Source organism: Festucalex cinctus, chromosome 14, assembly GCF_051991245.1.
Source record: "Festucalex cinctus isolate MCC-2025b chromosome 14, RoL_Fcin_1.0, whole genome shotgun sequence".
NCBI lineage: Eukaryota > Metazoa > Chordata > Actinopteri > Syngnathiformes > Syngnathidae > Festucalex > Festucalex cinctus.
Window position 1 is genome coordinate 14841570 of NC_135424.1, and position 14523 is coordinate 14856092.

Here is a 14523-nt window from a genome sequence, read left to right on the forward strand (position 1 = left end):
TGTCAAGAGCCACACGTCCCCAGAGTGCAGCGTAACGACAGTCTAATAGGCATTCCTAATCCAATTCAAAACTTATGATGCTGTACTTGATGACATGTCACCCGAAAATATACTCTTTTAATAAACCTTGGCTTTACTGGACAGAAATTTTATGATCTCCCAGGGGAAAACAACAAAAAAACAGTGCATCTTTGACAGGCACATAAATTGCCCGGTTGTCATTGGAAAACAACCACGATGATATATGATCGAGATCTGTTCAATGTCCCGCTCGCGCGTTCCAGAAGCCTGACGCTGAGCGCATTGACAGTGAAAGTCCGTCCAACACTAACCATCAAGATCAGTGGTGGCTTCCTCAGAAGGAGCTGATGTAATTGGAGCTGAATAACACACAGAGGCCAAATCGTAGGAAGAAAAAGCAAGTATGGTGTTTTGGAGAAACTCACCCAAGTGTTTGAAGCTTTGAGATGTTTTAAGTTGTTCTCAAGAGGTGGTTAAGATCTCTCACATTGGCTTTAATCCTGCACAGAATCTGCAGAAGTGTAAGAAAAGCTTCTCAAGCCTGCAATGCTGACAGGTTCTATTAAATCAAGTACAGACAACATTAATTATATTTATAACTCATTTATGTTGGATGCCTTACAACAACTATGTAGAACAAAATAAGACCATAATCAGTTTGTCTGGTTTGTCCATTTATACTGTAGGTTGGTTTCTTAACTACTTACATTAATAAAGTGCAGTTTACATGTTTAACAGACTGATCTTAATCCGTTTGCTCAGATTCAAGAGGCTTGAGTCTTGATCTGGTGGTCTTCCCGACCTGGTTCTGTGACTGCGTGTTGTCTTGCTGTAGAGAACAATTCTGAGTAAGGGAACGTTGTCAAAAGAAGGAAGCTTCATTTTCCTCCTGGACAATTTTGTACATGCTCGATTCAAGACAGTTTTGTACAGCACTACTGAAAATCCCCCTCCAGGTCAGAGGTTGTCCAACAAATTTCACAGTACATGTGAGACATTGCGGTTTGTGCAATGGAATGGAATTCAACAGACGCCAGGATGGAATGTCTGCCATATATGTCGATATGCTGATTTAGAAAACTTTGGAGTGGTTGCTTAATTTTTTTTCCCAGCGCTGTAAATGCATTCAAAATCCCAGAGAGACTCACGCTCATCACAAACTATCCAGAACAAAGACATATTTAATTCTCTTTTCATACAAAATATTTAATAAATACAACTTTCAAAAAAAAATATTGCCAGATCAACACATTGTTCTCAAGTTCAAACACGTTAACAAATGGACAATAACGGTGCCATGATCTCAAAAGGGTTAACAAATGAGATAAACATGTTTGTCTTGGAAGAGCCTCATTTGAAAGAAGTGTGCACAGAAACGATGCAAACTGACTTTTTGTCATGGGAGGCCGTTTATTTCATGTGGTTCTACAGTGTTCCCATCCCCAATCTACTCTTCAAGTACTCGCAGTCTAGCTTATGATATCATGCTGACTAATGCGGATGGGAATCCTCGCTTGTCGTCATGTGACCTGCCTCGTCACGTCGATGGATCTCGACAGCCTTTGAAATGCGAGCGTGAAATTGTGTTGTTTTTGTTCCCTTAATGATTTATCGTCTGATGGCAAGCAATATGTCTGCCACCATGTCCGTCCCTCACAGCAAGCAGCTTTTCTTTATCCGCACTTGCCTTCAGTCAATGTCCTGGCAACAAATGAATGAAATGTCAAATATGTAAAAAATAAAGTCTTAGGCCAAAAATGTGCCCAAAGTTTGTCTCTGAAATTCTGACATTTGGCTTTATAGAACACATCGGAGGAAAACGGTCATTGAAAGAAATGGTAAGCTTCCACAGCTATCAAAACCTTCAAACTAGACAGAACATATAAATAAAAAGGAATGATATCTTTAAGGCTCTTGATTATTAAATTAATAAATCAAATATACACAATGATTAATAAAAAAAAAAAATGTACATATCTACACGTTCTAAATCAACACATAAATTCTTCATATTGGCAGCAATTGCTGACATTAAACCCACCCCGTCCCCCTCTCCGCCTCCCACCAAAATAAAAATAAATAATAAAGTTGATATCTCATTTTCCTCATTTGACAGTGGCCACGTCTAAAGCTGAAAAAGGCACTTTCTCCAAAAAAAACAACAAAAAAAAACGGTACGAGAAAGAATTCAAAGAACACAAACTAAAATGATTAGCTCTAGTGCTGAACACAACAGGGTCGTTTTAGTCATTGTACAACAATTACAACAGGAGCCCATTCCATGTGTCCACTAAATTAAAAAGAAAGAAGAAAGGGGCGGGGCGGGCCAGGCTGGGGGGAGGGACTGAAATGTAGTGGAGTAAACTTAACCTTCTACAGTGAAATGTATACCAGTGCCTTGTGTTTCCAGCCAACCAAAGCAACCGTCACTGCCAGTGTAAGCCAGCTTGTCAAAACTTAAATTAACACGGGCGACAAAGGAAAATACTGCGGGGGTCACGACTGACATGGCGTGCCGAAAGCTCCCCTGGTTCACCCACCGCCTGGGTGCGAACAAGACGTTTTAAGGCTCGGTTGCACAGCAACGCAGCTGTCCGCTATACTATGTAGTCCATTCTGTTTATGCTGTTTGCCGTCTCCAAGTCTCTGTTGTCTTGTTTATTAGTCCAATTTGGGTGTTTGGACGTGGAGTTGGGGCTGGAGATCTTCTCGTCCCGCTCCACCAGCGTGTACGCCGGCTGCTTGGCGAAGCGGCCCTTCTGGAGGTGCCTCTCCTTGTCGTCCTCGTCCCCCTCGGGGTGATTTGTCCTTATGTTGGCGATGATGGAGTTCTTGTTTTCGTAGTCTTTTATGGCCACCGAGAGGCCCACGTGCTTCTCGATGGGGTTCTTGATCTGGTTCAGCTGCTCGCGCACGTTGTTGGTGGTGTTGTCGTCCGTGCCGGCGGCCGCCGCGCTTCCGCCGCCTCCGCCGGGGTTGCTCTGTTTCCGCCGGCGACGCATGCACCACAGCAGGAGTGAGATGAGCAGTAGGACCCAGAGGACGATGAAGACGGAGCTGAGGAGGGGCACCAAGTAGTCTGGAGGCACAAGAAATGTAACGGTCAGCTCGTGTTAATTTTTTTAATTTAGTCTCAGTTTTAGGGACAGTTTGAATCACGGTTGTTTGTTTTTTTCCATAGTTAGTCAACCTCATCCGTTTTATGTAGTCCATTTTTTGTAAATTTTATTCATCTAGTTTTAGTCAACAAAAACCGTCAACATTTTATTCTAGTTTTAATCAGAACAATCATTTAACCCTGGTAAAAAAAAATTGTCAGCAGATTATGTGGAATATTCTAGAACTAAATTTCATGTACATTTTTTTATTTTTAAATGAAAAACAACTTGACACACAATTACAGTATATCAACAAGTGGCTAGCCTACAATGGCTCCATGCTATAAGATAGTAAATTAGCCATAATAAATTAGCAGTCAGATTAGCATTATGTTTGGAACGGTATAGCCATTGGATTAATGTAATGTTATAGCTATAATTTAGCTTTCTTTTTTTTTTTTATTAAACCTTTCACGGTGAATCCACCACCTGTATGTCCCATGTGTTTGTGCATGTTGCACTCGCTAGCTGCAGATTTGAAAGGGCCGTGTGACAAAAATCAGATAATATTCATCTCGTTTTTGTTCATGAACTCAAAATTCTGTAGATTTTAGACCAGTTTTTACTAAGTTAAGTACATTTTCGTCTCGTGTCAGTAGATTAGAAATGCATATTGATTTAGTCCAAGTTATTGTTTATTAATGAAGGTTTTAGTCTCATCTAGTCTAGTTTTAGTTGTGTTGACAAAATTATTTTTGTTCAGTTTTGGTTGACGAAATGAGCACCACAATCAGCCAAAAGTGAAAAAGGATAACGGGGCTTTTTAGCGTATTACTGCTCCCGCCAGCGCAACCTGACCTCGGAGCCGTGAGCGGGGGAGGGGATTGTTTGAGCTGTCAGCCGGTTGACGAATGGCCGACATGTGGGAGTCTTACGAGGCCGGCCAACGCAACGACGCCGCAAAGCCGAGCGGCTCTGCTCTTTCCAGCCATAGTTTGGACTGCGTTCTTTTCAAACTCAATTACACCTGACATGACGTAGCAGGAATGTGCTGCCCCATTTTATTTTCAACGCACAAGTGTGTGTGCACGCCTGACAAAAAAACCTCAAGGGGATGCGTGTGTTTTTGCCGGTGGTTCGTACCCGTTTTGCTGGGGCTCGGCACCCGCACCTCCACGATGGAGGCGATGATGGTGTTGTTCCCGTTGCGTTTGCTAACCAGGTCGATGATCCGCTCCGTGATCTCTTTTATGGGGCTCCCGTCCAAACGGTGGTCGTCTGTTGACTACACACCGAGAAGAAAAACAGAATTCAGGTTTCACTTCTGTGCCCGGTGCGTCTGATTGCATCATTCTTATCAAACTGACGGCAATCAAATACGACAAACACAGGGGTCTGCAATCTACAGCTCTAGAGCCACATGTGGCTCTTTAGTCTCTCTCCTGTGAATCGCTGACAAAAAACAAAAAAAAACTTACATACATATACATATATATTTTTTTTTAGATAAAATATTCTTTATATGAATTAATGATTTAGAATAAAAATGAAGAATTAAATATAAAAAAAATGTAAGTTCATTTTTTAAGTTATTCCATTTTTTTTTAAGATGAAAAAGTTTGAAACAATTACCTAAAAATGTCCAAAAAAGCAACCATAGAATGTCCACAAAAGAGGAAAAGCAGAAAATTACCAGAAAATTGCCCAAAAAATGTCAGACGCTTGAATAAAAACAGGCAAGAAAACATTCAAAAAGTAAGCATAAAATGTCCCTAAACGAAAGAAGACAGAAAATGACCATTAAAAAAATGTCTTTGGAATTGCCAAATAAATAAATAAATAAACAAACAAACATCATAAAGAAAGAAAGAAAGAAAAAAAAGAAAAAGTCAGAAAATTGATTTAAAAAAAAAGGTAAAAAAAAAAGATTGGGAAAAAAACAACAACTATAAAATGTACAAAAACAAAAGAAGAAATCCAAGTTGCCAGAAAATGTCCACAAAATTGCTATAAATAAATTAATCCGAAAATTGCCATAAAATGTCCACAGAATTGCCAAACATGTAAGAAATTAGATAGCAAAAAAAAAAACAGTTAAAAAAAAAAAATCCATAAAACAAGAAAGGCCGAAAATGACCATATTATATGTCCGCAAAATTAGAAAAATAGACAGAAAAGTCTGAAAATGTTTGAAGAATTATGAAAAACTCCAAAAATGGAAGCGAAAAGGTAGAAGCAAATGTAATGTGCATGTATTGGATGCTGCTGTCATATTTTTCTGTTGTGATGCAGCTCGAATTAGGGCCCTCAATACATTAGACCAGTATTTCTCAATTCTGGTCCTCAGGTCCCCCTAGCCAGCCTGTTTTCCATGTCTCCCAATTGCAACGCAGGTGAGGATCGTTATCAGGCTTCTCCAGAGCTGGCTGATTAGCCGTCATTGGCATCAGCTGCATTGGGAAATGGGAGACATGGAAAACAGGCTGGCCTGAGGACCGGAATTGAGAAACACTGCATTAGACCAAGACTAACACACTGTTTCCTTCATCACAATTTTCAAATGTTTTGCATGTCCCCACACATTTTTGCTTAATTATTAGGCCGAAAACGGCTTTTTTGACAGCAACGGTTGCTGACCCCCCCCCACGACTAACAGCTCCAACTATGGCGACAAGTGGGAGGAGCTACTCACGATGCAGACATGGATCTCGTTGCTGGCCGAGAATGACGGGTCACAGGTTATGGACACGGAATGCTCCAAGGAGAAATTCTTCACCACGTACAAGCGCCTCAGCTGGTTACAAACATTCTCCACCGTCAAGCTCTGCACGCCCTGGCGGACAGAATCAGGGAAATGTTCATGCAAATAGAAAGCAGAGGGACAACCAGGAAGTGGCGGCGGGAAAGGGAAGAGCTCGGCACGTGTTTTGGGAGTATTTTGTACAGGATAGCTGCTTGAGACTGGAGACCACAAATGTGTGTGCTAGCTTCTATCTGCTGTCATATTTGTGAGTGATGATCCCATGTGGCCAAAGTCGCCAATGGTCCCTTTCTCTTTAGTCCATGTGATCCTGAAACTAATCTCAGTGAGTGGGAGGTTTGTGTGGATTGGCGCCAGTCCCAAAATCCAATTCAGAGCTTACAAAAACAAATGATTCCAAGCTCCAGAAACAAAAGTGGACTGAATCGGATCTTAACTCACCCTAGTCAAGATGTCCTTGTTGAAGGTGAAGGTGATGTTGGCGCAGCTATTGTCCTGGTAACTGGAGCTGGGGTGACATTTGGGGGTCGGCGGGAGCGGGTTGGAGCGCCAGCATTCCCCCAGTCCGATGCAGGGCTTGACGAAGCAGTGGCCCTCCCTGATGGGGAGGCAGCTCTGGCCCGAAGGACACCCGCCTCGAAGCGGGGCGCCAAGATGGCAAGTCATTGGGCCGCACCACATCTGGAGAAAAGAGAAGGAAGATATAACAGCTATGACATTAGGTACACTTCGAAATTATGTTATTTTTATTTTTTTATTTTTTTTTTTAAATCTTTTTCTGTGCTTCCCAGACAGGTGTTCTCAAAATGACTTTCACCCCAGGATACATTTCCTCTAGAGGAGAAATGGCACCATTCTTTCATTTACTGCTTGGATGTGAATGAGATCGGCACTTCATGCCCCGATTGTTATCAAATGACTCATCCTGCAGTGCGAGTGCGGGAGATGTGAAACTGGCACAAGACCAGTGCCATTGTGTTTCCTTTCAAAACAAACGACATCATCGCCCTCGAGAATGTGACACCGCAGAACCGAGCCGCTCCACATGACTGAATATTAGTGGCCCGACCTAAGATCTTTTTCTGCCGCCTCACACCCACTCGGAGTCCGCTTCTAATCCTGTCATTGGTCACGCACACGTCCTCCCAACAGACAACATTAACACTGGGTGACGCGCGCGCGCTTCACATACCTTCGTGCATACGACTTTCCCGTTGGAACAGTGGCAAGTGTTGCAGTCTTCATCCCATTTGACCCCATCAGAGATCACGTGGCCGTTAACTGAACAGGCTTTTCTCGTCACTGCCATGAAACAAAACAATCAAAATGTGGCAGGTAGTAAATACAGCACCCATTCTGATGATGGGTCGAGAAAGTACCTTCTTGACAGTACGTCCCACTTCTGTCTGGCGGGCACAGGCATCGGTAGCCATTAATTTCATCGACGCAGGTGGAGCCAAAGGAGCACGGCGAGGATTGGCACTCGTTGATATCTGTAGCGAGCCAAGAACAAAAGGCTCAATAAAGACACCCAGACAGAATGCAAACAGTGGGGATAATCAGTCTGCAAACAACTCGAATTCTCTGGCCAAGTTCACAGAAGTTATGCGGCATTTAACTCATTTGCTCCCAAAAACGTATAAATATGTTCTATTTTAAATATTACCAGTGTCCCAAAGATGTATTTATGTGTTTTTGTTTTTTTATGCTAGAGCATATAGAATGCTTTGATGCAGCCTCCGAACTGCAGAAAACGTTTGAAACAATTAGTTACAAAAACGGCCAGCAGGTGGCAGCAGAGTATAAGAGATCAACCAGGGCCATGTTGCAACGAGCTCTTTTTGACAGTACTTTCAACAGGTTTGTGAATAATGAAACTTAGCCATATTGTAATGCTAATTGCTGCAAAATGGAAACGGATACAAATATACTTTTTTTTTCCCTGATAAAAGAAGAGACTCTAATCTTTCTTTTGGTAGGCTCTGTGTTTTTATAGCAATAGAACACAATATTTTGTGGGCCTTGCACAATCAGTCAAAATCCAGTAAAACAGCCGGGAGTGAAGGGGGTTGCTTCAGTCAAAACGGCTGCGAGTCAATGAGTTAAACCACACACACAATTATTAATTTAAGAAAAAACAAAACAAAACTTGCATGAAATAGTCTCAAATTCCCCTCCTTCCACCTTATTCAACTTGAAAAGCAGCATCACTCGCAAGTATGCAGGAGTCCCAGGCTGGACTTAACGGAACAAAGGGTTCGCAATGGGAAAGAATGTGGCCATCTGAAAGCCTTTAAGAGGGAAAACAATCTGTGTAATCAGTGTCAGAGAGCATGGCTGATTAGCTGTTGGCACACGAAGCCGCTTTCCCCCCGGGGACAGCAGCGAGGCCTGGCGGAGTGACACCGAAATGGCTCGGCCTGGCCCGCAGCCCAACGCCCGGATAATTGGCCGGCGAGACCTGCCGCTCGGAGCGGGCCCGTCAGCCGGCCGCCCGCGCTATACGTGACGGCTCAAACGCGGATCAGGGACGAGCGAGCGATACTGGCGAGGTGGTTGGATGCGGGGCTTAATACTCACTGATCCGACAGTCTGGACCTGCGAAGCCCGGGGCGCACTCGCAGCGGTACCAGTTGTCTCCGTCAACACAGGTTCCGCTGTTGTAGCTGGGAAAAAAAAAAAAAAAAAAGGAGGACAAAGGTTATTTTTATAGACAAAACTTGTTTGTACTAGACTGATTATCGACGCAGATATTCAGCATTTGAACAAATATTGGCATTTGCCTTTTTGAAGCATCATATGGTCAATAACGGATCAATTTAAAACTTTTAACTTCAGGAAAGTTTATTTAAATGTTCAATTAACTTTATAAGAAATGTCATTGACCCTGGGACAACTAAACCTTGTTTTTGTTTGGGTGGGAACAACCTAAAAAAAACTAGCTAAAATAATTAATGAATTGAAATTAATTTCAGATATTTTGAAATTTTGTAGAAAATGGGGATATGTTAATAACCCTGGGACATCCCTGATTTAACCCCCCCCCCAAAAATAAGAAGTTTTGTTTTGTTTTTATTTAAATTTTGATGCCAATATTTCAATATTTTCCATTTCTTGGGTCCTAATATTGATTATCGGTCTCCTTGACTACTAATAATTGGTATCGGCCCTAAAAAATAAAAATAAAAAAATAAAATCTAAATCTCTCTCTACTCTAGTCTGTATAATATTATAATATTAAACAAGTTATGACAAAGTTTTCTTACTTTCTATTATTCTATTATAGTTCAAGACCTAAAGTGCGGTTCCTCCTGAGACCTAAAATTAACATTATTACCCTAATATACGTCTATACTGACCAAATACAACACTGATAATGCTCAGTTTTCACTCACAGTCAGGGAGGTATTAATTAGGGATGTCAATAGTGAGTATTGTATCGGGCCGATACCCCCGGCCCTATTTCAAGGTCTCGATACTCGTGGCCATTTTACGATCAGGAATGAGAAGTTATAAGAACAGAAAATTGCCATGAATCTCATGCATTATATTGGAATATACAGGTCTTTCTTTTAAAATTTTCTGTCACTGGAATTTTTTTTGTATATACTAGTGGTATTTATGATGCTTCATGTGCTCCAAAAGTTGGTGGGCAACTTTTGAGGATATTGTCAAGTGAAATCTCAACGACTTACCACGGGTGTGGACTGCAGTCATTAGTGTCTGAAAGAGAAAGTAGAAAGTCATGAGCGTGTTGTTTCTTCTTCTTTTGCTCACGTCACGAGTGTTTGGTACACATAATGGCAACGAGCACGTCCGGGCTTGCGTGTGCGCCGGCTCCGGGCTCCCACGCCGCCCCAAGGTTCTATCTTATTAACCACACAGTGCGAGCGCACTCCTCCCTTCCACCGCCGTCACCACAACAACTCCACACACCCAGATTCACAACCGCACTCTCCCCCGCCCGCTTTTGTTTTGTTTTTTTTCCTTCCCCTCAAATGTCGGGGAATTTCTTTTTGGGAGTGCATGAGCTGAGGGGCAGGGCGGCCGGTGAAAGAGAGCAGGGCTGCAGAACAAGCAGACATGTCACTGTTTGGACAGGAATGCAACAAGGAGAGGGGGGGGGGGGGGAGGGAGGGGTGCGATTTGGACAAGGGGGAGAAACATCTGTCTCCACTTTCCTAAGGTTGAGCCCCTTTCTCTCCCTCCTCTTTCTCATCTCATGCAGCCATGTTTTTTTTTTTTTTTAAATCTATATATTTACATAAACACCAACAAAGACATCTCTCAGGGTTTGTTCATAAAATTGTTATGCTTGCAAACTTCACATCATCACAGTTTTTAATACATCAACTATGATTTATATGATTGGGACAATTCCCATTGAATTTCACTGACGCTTTAAATCGACATTTAATATCACAATTAAAATTCACTTCTATTGTTTTTCCATTTGAATGAATTTGATATTTAATTTGCTTGGTCAGAAGCCGGGCAAAGTGAGATTCATGCAGATTTGCACCAGATTCAATTCATTTCAGTTTAATATGGAAAAATGTCATTTCACTTATTAAGACACTTCAAAATTCTACACACCCCTTAAGAATATCATGAAATTGGAGTTTTTTCAAATGCATTAAAATGAGGGAAAAAAAAAAAAAAAAAAGATTACTCTTTATTAAGCAGTGATTGGTGGTTATTTCATATGTACTCGTATAGTGATTTAAAAAAGGGACATTGTTGTCATATTATGTTACTGATTCGGTCATCGTGTTCCAAAGTAAAAACAGATATTGCAAACGTCTTATTTTGATTAATCAGTCTTCTTTCATGAAGGACTACAGAAATCAGTGAACAATTACTGTTGATATGTTGAAATCAGAGGATTTGGACAATTATAAATTAACAAAACAGCAAAAATTTGCTGTTTTGAAGGTCCCAATCAGTAAAGTGTCTCCCAATTTAGAACCTTATAATATAACATTGTTGAAACAATCCCCAATTTGCATAGACCAATCTGTGTGCTATTGAGTCGAATAAAAAATAAATAAAAATAAAAAAAGACAAACAGTCCTCCTGGAAATTTTTGCTAGCATAAATATGAGTATAATAAGTCACGGACTTACTTTGGGTGCACGTGGGGCCCTCCCAGCCCTCCTTGCAGACGCAGGAGAACGACTCCCCCGTCACCACGCAGGTGCCTCCGTTCTCACAAGGGTTCGGAAGACAACTTGAGTTCTTAGCTGAGGGAAAAGAAAAAAAAAAATACGCCTGTAGTTATGTCTGGGAGTACTTGGATGCTTATCAGAAGAGCAATCTGCGCTCTTAAATTACGCAGGCTGCTCCATTCGGACTTGAACATCACAGCGCATTGTTATTGGTTTGGGCTATTTTGACCAGGGATCCTTTCCTAGGGGAAGTCTGCATTCCAAAACATTGAAGGGTATTGTTAGCGCAATGGGGGTATTTGAGCATCTGTCTGTCAGCACTTATGGGAGGACAAAATGGGAAGAGACAGAGAGAGTGCTGACAGAGTGAAGGGCTAAAATCTGCTTTAAGATCTGACTAGTGCACTGTGCAGTGGTTCTTAACCTTGTTGGAGGTACTGAACCCCTCCGGGGTTCGTTCGAAGCCACGTTACGAACCGCCGGACTTGTGTCTACCGCACAAGAGTCTTCACTGGACTGTTACGTCGACTCACCTATGTTGCAGGTTGTCCCCTCCCACCCTGGCGAGCAATTGCACTGGAAGGTGTTGCCCTCATCATGGCAGGTGCCTCCATTGTTGCAAGTGGCTTCATCGCACTGACTTTCGCCTGGAGACGTTTAAAAACATTTAGTTTACAGGTACATTATACCAATATAGCCATACAATGCATTGTAGACTGAGCACTTTCGTAGCACATATCACAAGCTTGCACAGGCAGACTACACGGGAAATTAAAACGGGAACTTACGGGAGTGGCACGTTTTCCCCTTCCAGCCATTCTTGCACTCGCAAAAGAAATCCGTCACCAGGTCCCGACACGTTCCGCCATTATGGCAGGGGTTGGTGCTGCAGTCGTCAATGTCTGGGGCCGCACGGGAGACGGCTGCAATTAATGCGCCGCGCCTCAAAAAGCGCCACTCTTTGATGTTGCAGTTATGTACTCACTCATCTCACAGTGGTCGCCCTCCCAGCCGTCAGCGCAGATGCACTGGTACACGCTGACTTTGTCGATGCAGGTGCCACCGTTGCGGCACGGGCTGCTCTCGCAGTCATTGATATCTTATAAACAAAAACAAAAAAAACACTCAGTTGGAATATTAGCTGACATGATAATAATTTCGTTGGCATTAGGAGGTCGTACTTTCATGACAGTAGGTTCCTCTGAAGCCTTCTTGACACTCGCAGCTGAACTGGCCGCCAGCTTGGCTGCGGCAGCGGCCGTGAGGGCCGCAAACATTGGACGAAATGTAGCGCTCCCCTCCCGGTGTACTGTTGGACGCCACCGCAACCGTGCAGCTGTCGATCACTGCATGAGGGATGGAAGCACCAACGTGAACATTTACAGATCAACACGGATTACAAATTGGAGTACAACATTGAAATTTTTGTTTTTGTTTTGCTGCGATTGGCTGGCAACCAGTGCAGGGTGTCCCACACCTACTGCCCAAAGCCAGCTGAGATACGCTCCAGCACCCCCTGCGACCCTTGTGAGGAATAAGCGGTCAAGAAAATGGATGGATGGAGGGTTTTTGTTTTGACATTTTTTTGATGGTTATGAATTAGGGGTGTCCTGTTACAACTTTGTCATGTCTTTTTTGCAGCATAGCCTACTCTCCGATACAATGTCAGCAGGCATGATACATATTTTGGTTTATTTATTTTGATGCTATTCAAAAAAAGAACAGTCATCACTAGTCAGCAACAGTAGGTATGAGGAAATATTTCTCATTCTTCTAGATTGATTGTTCTTCTCGAAGAGCAGGAGGGAAGTCTGGAATGTACTGCTAATATCCGATGTCTACATCCAAAATCTCTGATATTAGCATATATTCATCTATATTCAGCATATATTCAGATACGTTTGTGCTTTTTGGCTGATATCGGACCGAGGTCTGATATCAATATTGGATTGGGACACCGCATCATGAACTACAAATTCGTAGAACAAAAATTGTTACTGTTGGTATCAGTCTGAAAAAAAGTGGTATCGAACATCCCTGCTATTAATCTATACATTTCGGCCAATTGCAAGTCTCCAGCTTTGTGGTACCAACTGGAAAGCATTACACAAAAATGTATGATGGATTGATAATAGTATTAAAGGGATACTTCACTCATTGAGCCATTTTCAGCAGTGAAAAGTTAATATTTTGCCCCAAACTAATGCAATAACTTATTTTTCATGCACAATTAATAACTTTTAAAAACTATTTTTTTCCACTTGCTGTCAACTGATGATGACATCACCTGTGCTGAGGAAGTACGTACGTAATCTTGGCTCACCTATTTTCTGGGTTTGGTCAGTAAACTGAGCCATGATTGGTCGTTACCTACTTCCTCAGCACAGGTGATGTCATCTTCAGTCGACAGCAAGTAGAAAAATCAGCTTTTAAGGTAGTTATCACGTGAATTATAAACAAAATATGAACTTTTTACTGCTGAAAATGGCTCAATGAGTCAAGTATCCCTTTAATTACCAAGTCTCTTTTCTGATCCATTCTATCCGCACATCATGTTAAACGGAAACAAGCAAAAAAGAAAAAAAAGAAAAAAGAAAAAAAAAAAGAAAAAAGACCAATAAGTTGTTATGCTATCATAAACAATTTCACAGTAATCCGGCCACTCTGCCCTGAAATCCTTTCCTTTCCCCTTGTCCGATCAGGTTAGGCAAGTGGGCCGAACGCGCTCCCCTTGTAATCACTTGATTCTTGCCAAGAGCAGAAAGAATCTCACCGTCTGGTATCTGACTCCGTGGTTGGTCCCCTCACTCACATGCACGCACAATGTGCAGATTCATTGAGGAGGAAAAAGAAACGGTCGCCCACCAAGTCGTTCCCAGGAACACACACGCAGTACGACGCGCCTTTTGCCAGATTTTTCCGGCACTCCGAGGGGAATCGACGGAAAAGATTTGCGGGTGTGCTCACCTTGGCCAAGAAAATTGAGCACAGTAACTTAAAAAAAAAAAACAGGTATCACACTCATGGGAAGAATATAGCTAAAGTGCTCCAATCTTCATTTATCCAGCGTACATAAAAAAAAAAAAAAGAAAAAAAGAAAAAAAAAAAAAGTATCCTTTTACAGGAAATTCCTGAAAAAAACGCCTCTAACGAAAGCTTCCTGGACGTACCTTTACACGTGGTGGTGCGACAGTGATCCTTGAGGTGAGAGCAGTTTTTGCCCTCGTAGTCCTCCGGGCAGGCGCAGTAGTAGTCTGTGGCCCGGTTGAAGCAGGGGGCTCCATTCTGACACGGGTTGGGCGAGCAGTAATCGATATCCAGCTAGGGCAGGAAAAAACGTAGAATATAGAGTGAGAGGTGTAAACCTGATAGCTGACATACTTTCTGCTACACTAAACAGAGCAAAAAAGCCGCAGCATCCTCCCAACAGGCCGTGCCAGGAAACAACACACACACACAAAATACATGGAGGAAG

The 14523-nt window shown here is 42.3% G+C and overlaps 1 protein-coding gene across 1 annotated transcript in view; it reads right to left on the reverse strand.

Annotated features, from left to right (window-relative positions):
* Positions 1-1184: 1184 nt before the first annotated feature.
* Positions 1185-14523, reverse strand: part of jag1b (jagged canonical Notch ligand 1b) — a 36708-nt gene continuing 23369 nt past the window's right edge. Inside the window, exons 13-26 of the mRNA XM_077494999.1 lie at positions 14219-14369; positions 12230-12394; positions 12034-12147; positions 11837-11950; positions 11582-11695; positions 11007-11123; positions 9576-9603; positions 8461-8546; positions 7260-7373; positions 7073-7182; positions 6322-6561; positions 5812-5952; positions 4263-4404; positions 1185-3100 (exon numbers count right to left, since the gene is read on the reverse strand). Of these exons, the coding sequence (XP_077351125.1) occupies positions 2619-3100; positions 4263-4404; positions 5812-5952; positions 6322-6561; positions 7073-7182; positions 7260-7373; positions 8461-8546; positions 9576-9603; positions 11007-11123; positions 11582-11695; positions 11837-11950; positions 12034-12147; positions 12230-12394; positions 14219-14369 (2118 nt within the window). The 3' untranslated portion in view covers positions 1185-2618. The remainder of the gene's footprint in view (positions 3101-4262; positions 4405-5811; positions 5953-6321; positions 6562-7072; positions 7183-7259; positions 7374-8460; positions 8547-9575; positions 9604-11006; positions 11124-11581; positions 11696-11836; positions 11951-12033; positions 12148-12229; positions 12395-14218; positions 14370-14523) is intronic.